This window comes from Rhopalosiphum maidis, chromosome 1 (assembly GCF_003676215.2).
Source record: "Rhopalosiphum maidis isolate BTI-1 chromosome 1, ASM367621v3, whole genome shotgun sequence".
Taxonomy (NCBI): Eukaryota; Metazoa; Arthropoda; class Insecta; order Hemiptera; family Aphididae; genus Rhopalosiphum; species Rhopalosiphum maidis.
The window spans coordinates 73,842,091-73,853,599 of NC_040877.1; the positions used below are offsets into that span (position 1 = coordinate 73,842,091).

Below are 11,509 nucleotides of genomic sequence, written 5' to 3' on the forward strand. Positions count from 1 at the left end.
TCCATGTTAAAAAGGTATAATGTAAACTGCCCCCGACAACTTATGATACTAGTGGTATTACGGGTAGACGGTAGTCGCAGTGGTGATATGGATTTACGGGCTGTGGTATTGAGAATGAATCTTTCTTGACCTTTTTTTTTTATTTTATAAATATTTGTTTATTTACTGTTTTAAGTAAATATTTATTTTTAAATATAGGGTAATTTTATAATGCGGAAAAAAATACGAGTTCTTAGTAGTAGATAGTTGGTCATATTTGTCGCCAAATATCAAAGAACAATAATTATTATTAATTGTTATAAATACTAAAATATCCAATGCCGATCAAGCCGTTGTCGGTAATTGTGGTTTTGTTTTCATACTTGTTTTATAAAGTAGGTACTAAGAAATTTTTTCATTTACCCAAAGACCCAATTTGAAGTTTCAATGATCAACTAGAAATCACTATGTATATTGAAGCATTTTTGCTGGTAGGTATAAAAAGTGATTTTAGAATTCAAAATCGCTGTATGATGATAAATGGTTAGGTATAAATTTATTTTATCAATCAATCCACTTCAAAAATATAACAAATCTACATAAAATGTATTTCCCTATATTTATTTTTTGTTTATTATTTTTATTATTATTACTTAATTTCTCAATTAGTCTTTACAAATCTTTTTATTGAATCAATTTGTAATCCTATAATTTTACTTATACATCTATATACTATACTCGTATATGGGTATGTGAGCAATGTCCAAGGGCTTGGTATTATTTGGGGTGTTTAAAAATCGACAAATAAAAAAAAACGTAGTTTAATTTTTCAGCTGAGAACAACAATAAGTAAAATTTTTGCGGAGGTACCGGGATAGACGGTTTTCTAAAAATTGTTTTAGCGATAACTTTAAGTTAAGATTGTTTAATGTTTACCAACCTAAATGTTTCCTTCTATTATTATAATATAACTTTTGTAATAGTTTAGTGTTTATAGTACCTTGGTTAATACATTTTCAATACAAATTTCTTTACGAATTGTTTTGGTGATGAACATAAATGTTATTACCATGTCGTAGACTCGTAGGTATCAGTAAAAAGTCGACAAATCGTTTGCACTCGTTACCTCCGTAAAAATATGCTGAATCATTATTTATTTTGATATATTTTGGATTGCCCAAGAAAATCATCTAATTTCACATTTCACATATTAAAAAATATAAATATAAGTTATAAGTACCTTGTAGAAAGAGCGTTGAGAAATTTCTAGAAAAACCAGGTTTCGTGCCTAGAGAAACTTCTAGAAACTCCCAGAAATCTGCCATGGAGGTAACGCCGAAGCCGCGGCAATGCTGTAACCCGTTATGACATACCCATACAACACTCCATAGAAACAATAAACGGTTGATAACTCGAGTGATAACTGATGTTATTGCGACACATTCGAGATCAAAAATATTACAATACAACGCGGGTTTTGGTAAACACAAAATTATCGGTTTTCGTGATTAGTTATTTTAAAGTTATGAATTACTTCGCTTTATTTTCTACTCTTACTGATTTTCTGGAACACTACTGTTAAATTCCATCAATCGACGTACAACAGAGATTTAATGTGTCTAGTGTCGCTGTCGACTGGATTTCGGACGACGAAACGTCTTGTTGTATGCTGGACTTCGACGGAAACAGCTGCTAATTGTTGTCGACGGATGTGAACATCGAATTTGTGTCGACGACAGTTACAACGACAAAGTCAAAGAATACGACTACGGTGACTTCTGAAAAGGCTATCTTACCCATCGATTGCCGCCGTCTGGACAGTTGCCGATCGTCGCCACTGCCGCGAATCGCGTTTCGCCCCTTATCCACTGCCGCCATAAACTCTCTTAGGTCTGGTGACGGTCCCAGCCGACATGTTTAAACGTGGATACCCGTCTTCCGACTCGATGGTCAATAATCAAACTGCCGCCAATTCCATCCCGACGCCACCACCGCCGGCTTGCAACGTCCCATTCGGACTGCAGTTCGGCATCCAACAGCCGCCCAGTTACACCACTTTCACGCCTGACTACCAACATTTCCCGTACACGTTCTCGTCCATCACGCCACCCGCATATAGCTGGGCCAACACCAACAGCACGCACGTCATGAAGTGTGTAACCATCATTATACAACTTATTGTAGAGATGACCCGATGTCATCTAGCCGCAGACTTCATTCTATATTCTATTTCTTTTCGTTTTAGGTTTACGGGATCGTGTAATCCACTGCCATTGGATACCTCCACGTACCATCCCAGCAATTTTGGATCCGTGCCAAAACGCAAAATCGATTTGGATGCTGAGTAAATATTTTATTAAATTTTTGATATACATTCGAGGCACTAAAACCATTGCTATTGACGAGAATACTCACTAGTTATAAATTAGACTAAACATTGTTTATCATATGACAACAACTCGTGTACTTTTATAAATCTTGCATACAATATGCTCAAAATTACAAAGCATGATGGTTTTTTTTTAGACTTACACAGCCACCCAAAATGCGCATCACCGAAGAAAAAGTATCTGCTAGTTTACGAGACATGCACATTAGCAGTGAATTCAAACCTCATAATTACTGTGTCAGCAGTGCCGTCAGTGAAATGGATGTGAGTAGTTTTTTGAGTTCTGTTATGTGAATTATTGAACATTTTATTTCTTTTAGACCTTGGAGAATCCTACTCCCATAGAGACTATCAACATTCCTGAAACTGCTAAAACAGATTCTCAGACCACATTAGTTATGTGTGAAGAATTGCGTAAACTTCACAAAATGGATTCCATCATACCTCAACCACTGCTCAATGTGTATGTAGATATATTTATAACAATTATATTAATATTTGTTAACAAAATATGTTTGTTATAATATTTTAGAGAAAGACCAACCAACGCAGTTGTAGTATGGACTAAAAAGCCTCTAATGGAATTTGTCCGTTCATTTCCTAACTACCAGGAACCCAAATCAACTGTCGTGATAACTGAGATCACAGACGAAGAAGAAAATGAAATTAACGACAAAGAAATGTTAATCGAAGAAAATAAGTAGGTTTAACAATAATTAAACACATTATAAGTCTGATGTTTCAATAAATATTTTATATTTTTCTTTACGTTCGTTGAAAAGTGTGTGTAAAAAAAAACAAACAAATTTAATAGTTCATTTTTTTTTCTATTTAAAATTCAATTACATTGTCAAAACATACAACATAAAATAGTTGTTGTTAGTTTGGCAAAACACCTTTTACAATGAGTTACCATTATAATAAAAAATAGAATTACAATAATTATAAAATTACAAAGCCACTATCAAATTAATGATATTTTAGTACCAAAGTTCTGAAGTAAATTATTATATTTGTACTGACAGTACATAAATACAATTTAAAATAAATTATAAAAATTATTTATTATTCTAGTTTTTTTTATATAATGTAATACGTATAATAATTTTTTTTTTAATACAAAAATGTTGCAGTTGTATTGCTTTTGAAGATGTTAACATGGAGCTTTGATGGGACCTTGATCTGTGTTGGGACTCACGGTAGGCGAGTTAACTTACTGTCAGATAAATAACATTGGAAAAAAAACAAATAATAATTAATATAAATTATAAGTTTTAAATGTATTATTTTTTAATTTTAAATAGTTATAAGAAGAAAACAACTTTTTTTTGTTATTACGTGTGATAATATTATATACTGTAAACAAACATTATATTGTAAGATTAAATACTCATTTTAATATATGTACATATATATATTTTTTCAAGACGTGTTATCCTAAACAAAAATCAATGCGTGAAATGTTAAGCAGTAAAATGTGTTATTTGACATAATATATATGCATGGAAAAGATTAAATTGATATTATTAACTCTGATAAATCCTTCTAAATACACATCAAAAGTATTGTTATGAAGAATAAAACAGTGGCGTATGCAAAATCCTTTTGTTCATAGTGCCCTGTTTTAAGTACCACAAAAATTGTTTGAGAAGCAATCAAATTAACAACCTTTATTATTATCATGTTAAAAAATATTTTTTTGTTTTAAACTTGCAATGACAGCATTAAAATTTAATAAATGATTATGTGCCAAATCAAAGTGACACGACACTTAAGCATAGATAAAATCATAAATTACATTTTATTGACAGATAAAATAAATAATAAAAAAACCAAAATTTTAGTAAAAACTTAATTATAACTTGTCAAGACTTAATTGAACATTTTTTAACAACAAGAAAATTAAATTTTATAGTCTTATCTAAAAAAAACAATAGCAGTTTTCAACGAAATAAAATTTTTTTTCTAATACCCATAAATATCATTACTTAAAATAAATAATGAAATAAAAACAAATTGGTTGTTAATTGAAAACAATTATTCAGTCTTTCCTCAAACAATGAATATCATTTCAAAAAAACAATAAAATAATAAAAATAAGTAGAGTATAGTAAAGGTAAATAAATGAATTCCAGTGTGTTTCATACTTACAAGAGTTAAAAACTTAATCTGAATATTTTGTGAGTACTACTTAAAAATCATGATCTAGTAAATAATGTAAAACTAAATAATTTTTTTTAAATTGTTAACAGTACAAATTTCAAAATAAATTAATACAAATATATAATAGAAACAAATTTTTGTTTTCAAAGTAAAAACATTAAAAATATAACGATATATTTTATAATTGCTTAGAATTAAATTTAGTGTGCACTTGTAACACAATCACACGACTCGTACAAAAATCCAAACGCTATGTAACTCCAGACACAATTGTCATACGCCACTTATGTTAGTATCATGTTGGGGAAATTTTCTTATTACTTACTATTTAAAATACTTAATAATGATCTTATTACCATCCTGGTGTAGTGTTGGCCAATCGTCGCATTCGCCTGGAATATATACAATTTTTGGTATTAGCATTGAGTAATTAGTTGTTTAGCTGAAAAATAAAAATTAAGTAATTATTAGGTTCTTGCCTAGTGTTCCTGTCTTGATCTCTAATCTTCTTTTCCATTTCTGCATCAGTCAATGTCTCCAGGAATGGACTCCACTGATCAGCATCTGATGGAGGTCTAAAAGGAGTTTCAACGACTGACAATGGTGCCTCACTAACAAAATATAATTTTATTAAAACATATCAGATCAAATAGTATAATTTACAAAGATTTACCTGAAAGCATAGGTACGTTGATGCCAGCTCAATTGCCCCCGGATAGAGTATGCAATAGCAGTTACAAATTCTCCGCCCAAACCTAGTTCAGCACATAGTTTCATAGCAAACTGTTCAGGCGAATTATCTTTTTCACCCATGTCCCATTCAACTTGATCCACTAATGATGTATTACCTACATGAATGTTTAACTGTAACACAGAAAAAACTCTATAAGCACTCCACTTATATGATTAAAATTAAAAATAAATATAAATAATATTATTTACCTTAATAATAACTCTTTGGTCATGTTGTTCATCTAAAATATTATCATTATTAAATGCTTCAATTTGCTGACGTATAGATTGTGCGATGGCTGGTACAAATGGTAAAGGATTTAAATCTAAATCATCACATAGCACTTCAGCAAACTGCTCTGGTGTTATTAAACTTTCTGAAAAAGGAATATTAGTTTAAATTGTGTACCTATTAATAACGGAAACAATTTAATTAATTCTTATACCATTTTTATTCCAAGTAAATGTATCTCTCAATTTTTGTCCTTCAATTTCCATATCGAGTCTGATTGGAACCAACAATTCTGAAAAGTTGGCATTCTCGTGAATGTTTGCAGGATCAGTATCATCATAGCTAAAATGAATTATTGATTACTAAACATCATATTAACTAATATTTAGTAAAATACTCACCATAATGGGAAAGTCCTGACTTTTTTTTGTATAATCCTGTTACGGTTAATGGGTGTAGCCTGAGGAACAGCATCTAAATGTGAACTGTTTGGTAATGATGGAACCCAAGGAACTGATTTTTTCCCTTTAGATTCTCTATAAACATAAAATAAATTTTATTTTTACTTTTTAGATATAAATTTCAAAATATATAATAATATTAACTGGTATCTAGAATTTATTGTTTAAATATTTATGAAGAATAGGTTATAGCATTATTATAACACTATATTATTATAATTCTTTTATGATGCCTTGCATAGGCATTTAACTGCATGTAGCATCTTTCTAGTTTTTATCAAAACATGTAATATTAAAAGCCTGATTATTTCGGTCACAAAATTTTTTCCAACTTTTTATCTCATTATACAGTTCAAAAAAATTATTCAAAAATAAATCATACATAAATACAAGGCATTTTTGACACAACAAAAATACTACATTTTATTTATTGCTGTGATAATAATCTCAGTTTTTATATAATATAATATTTTTTTAAATTGTATAAAATAAATAGTCATGATTTGTCATTATTAACAACAGACCCAAAAACACTGTGCTATTTTTAAAATCAGACAGGGGTAAATCATGTCATCTTTGAAATTAATAACGACACTGTACTTTTATGTGTTATGTACTTCTATAATGTAATAATTTTGAATTGAGACATTTATTTTTATTACTAATTAAACATCATATAATTGTTTAATCTTTAATAAGTTGTACTGTATTTTAAATTTAACAACAATTTGTTTTTGATTAAAGAAATTAAATGTTATTTATTTATTTATAAAACTGTTATTTTATTTTCAGCTTTTAAATACTGTAAAACTTTTCAAAAAGAAATTACATTTTTTTAAATAAAATTGCATAATATACTAGGTATAATAATTTTTAATCCCGGTGTTAAATTTATATTTAAGATATCTTAAAATTTAAGACTTAAATAAACCCTTTAGCTCAAACAAATTAATTCAAATTTAGATTCAATACTGATACTTATTATTACCTTGTAATTAATGGTTCAGTTGAAGTTACAGACACGGCTTTGTAACGTTCATCATTACCATCAATAATATCTTCAACTTCAGATGCTCTTAAAAGTGACACACTCGAAGCCAGACAATGAGCACTTAAACCTTAAAAATTACATGACTATTATTGTAATTTATAAATAATAAAGTATAATTTTACCAACAATTACAATAATATACTATTGGGAAGTGCATAATAATGTATAATATAAGTGATAAGATAATTTTAATTATAATGGGTGAGAAGGTGAAATATCATAATAACATTAAGTAAAAAATAATTACTTACCTAAATCGATTAAACGTTTCCTCTCATCATTTGTAATGGTTCTGCGAAACATTCCCGGATACCGTTTGTACAGTGAACCGCGGAACAGTCGTAAGTAATTGCCGACCTAAAATGCAAAAATAAACAAAATAAATAATAAAAATATAATAGCAAGTTCGTGATTTTAATCGGTCAACTTTGAAAAATTGTAGTCTTACCTCGGATCCAATACAGTAATATTCCCCATTCTCTTCCACTTGAAAACTGATCGGCTTGTCGCCGTACGTCCGGAGTGCCATTTTCGGTCAGGCCGCAGTTTATCGTCAACTACAGAGAAGTCCGTCGTCCCATAAAGTTTCAACTCAAACGAATGACATATGCAAAATTAACAGCAGCAATATAATAACATTAACAAATTAACAATCGTTCGAACTTTGAGCTCGACGTCTCGAACCGGACCCGCTTGTTTACTTGTTTACGATTTGTTCTGTTTGTGCGATTGATTATCACTGTTTTCGATTCAGCAGTGTAGCCAACGTGGCGACGGCGTAAGTGACCGGGACGAAAACTTGTCATATTAGTCAACAGATAGCGTTACCTAATATGTTCTCTCTGTCTTACAATATTAATGTTTAACAGCACGGGCGTGAATAAGGAGGCCTTAGCTCTCCCTCGGCCCTCTCAACTCTTTTAATATTAAAGGAATATTTAATATTTTTAATATTAAAGTTTTATCTAAAAGAGATAGATACAATTCTAAACGTATTTTATTTATTTATTAAATTATTAGTTTTTGAGCATCAAAATTATGTCAATATTTGAATTTACTAGTACTTACATTGTATATTATTGTACCTATATACCAATAAACCGATTTCATTTATGTATCTCAGGCCCTCGACAGCCTTATTGAATTCTTCACTACGCAACAGTTTACAATGACAACTAATAAAAACCGTATTGTATATTTTGTAAATTTAATTCGCCGTATATTTTGCGTGAATTATTCGAATAAATGTTAAGACTATTTTATCTGTCTGTGTTTGTTATGTTTAGATGATACATAGGAGAAATTACCAATATAAATACGGAATACTAACTAACTCTCAATAGTTCTTAATTAAAAATTTTGAATTTATACAATATTTATTTTATTCTTGTATAGTTTTTATAGTAAAGTTATGTATAATTTTATTTAAATTTTAAACATAACTAAATTAGCATCAGCCATATTTGAGCTATATTTCATAGCTTTGATTTAACTATAAATAAGTATAACTAAATAACTGTTGTCTGTTTATATTTGTTTGATTATTTTTATAATATATTGCATATAATCATTAATGTGTTATTAATTTATTATTTTAAATTGTATCATAGATGAATCAGGATATCCGATAGTCGATAGGTATGTATTATGTGATTATTTAAGCTTTATGTATGAATTTTGTATTGTAAATTTGTAATTAACTTAAAATGATTGAGCTATATGATAAAAAATTAGGTATATGTATAATACGCCATTAAATAAATAATTTTATATAATAAATGTTACAATAAAATTATAAAATTTATACGTAATGGATGCGGGGGATCGAAGCTCTCCGCAGGCCTGTTCTATGTTAATAATTTTAGTCCCCCCCCTTCTAACAAGGCAAATTTACGCCTATGATCCTAATGTTATGCATTTAGCGGCACATATATAGAATGGTCCAAAGGGTTTATATACACTCAAAACTGTTCAAAATAGATTAGATATCTTACAAAAAACGACATCAACTATTTTTTTTTTACACTCTGTCTAAATGATATGATTTCCAAAATTTATGCATGGAAAAAAGTAACCGATGTTTTAAACATCGTAAAATTGGGAGTCCAGTTAAAAATGTTCCTGGTGTTAAATCTTCTGATAATTTAAGTAGATTATAAACTGTTCATCCCAAAAATATTTACATTATGTAATAATTACATTCGAGTTATTTCGAAGCATGTCAGAAATTAGGTATATTAGAAAATGATAATCATTGGAGTTTAACATTAAGTGAAACGGCTAATTCAAGTTTACCGGCACAGTTACGAAATTTATTTGCAATTAATGAATAATAAATGTATGTGCCATTAATAATCCTAACAAGTTACCTATATGGGTTGAGTATAAAATTTATTTTTCTGAAGACATATTATACAGAAAACAAAACATTGATAAGAATATCTAATTCAATGATGATATTTACAATGCAGCTTAAGGAAGCCTAAAATATAATATTAATAGATAATTTATCATTAACATTAAATAATACAAATTTAGAATTGTATAAACTTCTTAAACCAAATCATGAAAATGCAACATATGCCTGATGATTATTTAAAAGAAGTTACATACGATAAAACTGCCTTAGAAACTGTTGTACTTAAAAGTTGAAACTAAACTAAAACTTACAGGAGAACCAAACAAAGTCTTTTTAAAAATTATTGATTTTGTAAACATTACTGTTGGAGATATACCTATTTAATTTATAGATGCCCCTGGTGGAACAAGTAAAACATTTGTTCTCAGTTTAATAATTGTAAGTATAAGAACAAAAACAAAATTGTGTTTCCTGTACTACAGGTTCTGAGATAGCTGCTACTCTTTTACTAAATGGTAAAACACCACATTCAGCTTTTAAATTACCACTAAATTTGCAAAACACTGGTTATCCTTTATGCAATATTAAAAAAGGTACTATGAATGCAAAGTTACTTCAAAAACGCAGTGCTATCATTTGGATAAATGTACTTTAGCTCACAAAAAAGCAATAGATGGATCAAATAAACCCTTAAAAGATTTAAGAAACACAACCTAGACTATACCGTCTATACCTAGATGTATATATATATAATAATTTTTAACAATTAAAACTATATTATATTGGTTCATAAAAATGATTAGCTTAGATAATTTTGGTCTTTTACTGGCAGAATTTAAAATTTCTACCTTGTGTTGGTGTAGGTAGTCAATAATGCTTTGGAAGGGCCATTACTGTATGAATGTTCAAGTATTATTTGTCTTTTATATTTTTATATATCTGTGATCAACGCGTAATTTTGAGTTGCGTTATGTGATAATTACGAGTTCTAATTCATAATAATGAGTTGTGATAATCTATAATAATGAGAAAGAAACCATCATAAAGTTGGCCTTTCAACGCTTCTGTATACACCACGGACTAAGAATTAAGATATAGTAAGATATAAGACACGATGTAGAGAAGATATGTTCTATACATCGTGTCTTGTATATCTTAGCCCGTGGTATACACCAATCCAAAAATATTGATAAGAATATATTAGTCACGGTTCAAAATGTATTGATAAGGTGTCGTCACTTGTTTGAAAATTTTACTACACATATAGTCATTACCACCGCGAGCGCTATATGTTCTATAAAGGCCGATAAATGAACACTAGTACGCCAAAGCCATAGAAAACTAAAATTATATTATGATTTAAGGAATAAAATTCAAAATTTTATATTGTAAATTACTATAATGACTTATATGTTCTAAATTATTTATTGTATGCATGTATTTAAATACTTTCTTTTTTTCAAATATAATTATTAATATTATTAAATACTGTCATTACTCATTTTTAAATTTCCTATTACCTAAAAATATATGAAAAATGTTTGAGTTAATTCACTAAATTATCATACATAATGCTTTCCGTGTTACATTCAACAAATAATATTTATAATAATTACATGTACATAAATAGGGAAATGGGGGGGGGGCTTAGCCCGCTCTGAACCATCTTAAGCCCTCCCTAAGATATATACAAATATGATAATTTTAACACTACACAATTTAATATATAAGCTATCTTTAGTACAATAAATTAATAATTATACCTATAACTTATAAGCTAAATTTTCTGTAAACATACTCCAAAACTCAAAGAATTTACTGGAATAACATTACCTTAATTGATCAAATTGTTCAAAAGTTCCAAAATAACAGAATACACTCAAGAATTATATAACATATAAATAAAAAAATATATATTTTATAACTGAATATGTATTAAATATGTACAAAATAGCACAATACATTAGTTTAGGTACATTTAGTTTTTAATTGTATGTAGTAGGTGAAAAACGAATCTTCCGCACTCTTTTTGTTCTTGAAACCTTTTGGGCTCAAGCCCATATCGATGCAATTGAAACCCCTATACAATCGAGAATTCTATTTACGTCTATGTATAATTAATATATTGATTTTAAATTCAATT

The 11,509-nt window shown here is 28.7% G+C and overlaps 2 protein-coding genes across 3 annotated transcripts; one reads left to right on the forward strand and one right to left on the reverse strand.

The window, feature by feature from the left end:
* Positions 1 to 1,414: 1,414 nt before the first annotated feature.
* Positions 1,415 to 3,603, forward strand: LOC113554202. Its single transcript, XM_026957940.1, has 6 exons — positions 1,415 to 2,131; positions 2,225 to 2,323; positions 2,506 to 2,632; positions 2,689 to 2,831; positions 2,901 to 3,068; positions 3,502 to 3,603. The coding sequence occupies exons 1-6, from the start codon at positions 1,893 to 1,895 to the stop codon at positions 3,536 to 3,538; spliced, it is 813 nt and encodes a 270-aa protein (XP_026813741.1). The 5' UTR covers positions 1,415 to 1,892; the 3' UTR covers positions 3,539 to 3,603.
* On the reverse strand, positions 3,414 to 7,724 carry LOC113554187 (SWI/SNF-related matrix-associated actin-dependent regulator of chromatin subfamily B member 1). Of its 2 annotated transcripts, none has more exons than XM_026957930.1 (10): positions 7,456 to 7,724; positions 7,259 to 7,364; positions 6,945 to 7,074; positions 5,897 to 6,031; positions 5,710 to 5,837; positions 5,474 to 5,640; positions 5,205 to 5,395; positions 5,011 to 5,142; positions 4,857 to 4,923; positions 3,414 to 3,584 (listed from the first exon to the last, which is right to left on the reverse strand). In XM_026957930.1, the coding sequence occupies exons 1-9, from the start codon at positions 7,534 to 7,536 to the stop codon at positions 4,884 to 4,886; spliced, it is 1,110 nt and encodes a 369-aa protein (XP_026813731.1). In that variant the 5' UTR covers positions 7,537 to 7,724; the 3' UTR covers positions 3,414 to 3,584; positions 4,857 to 4,883. The 2 variants fall into 2 exon arrangements, with proteins under 2 accessions (XP_026813731.1, XP_026813723.1); XM_026957922.1 differs by having other exon boundaries at positions 4,888 to 4,923; positions 7,456 to 7,723.
* Positions 7,725 to 11,509: the final 3,785 nt, after the last annotated feature.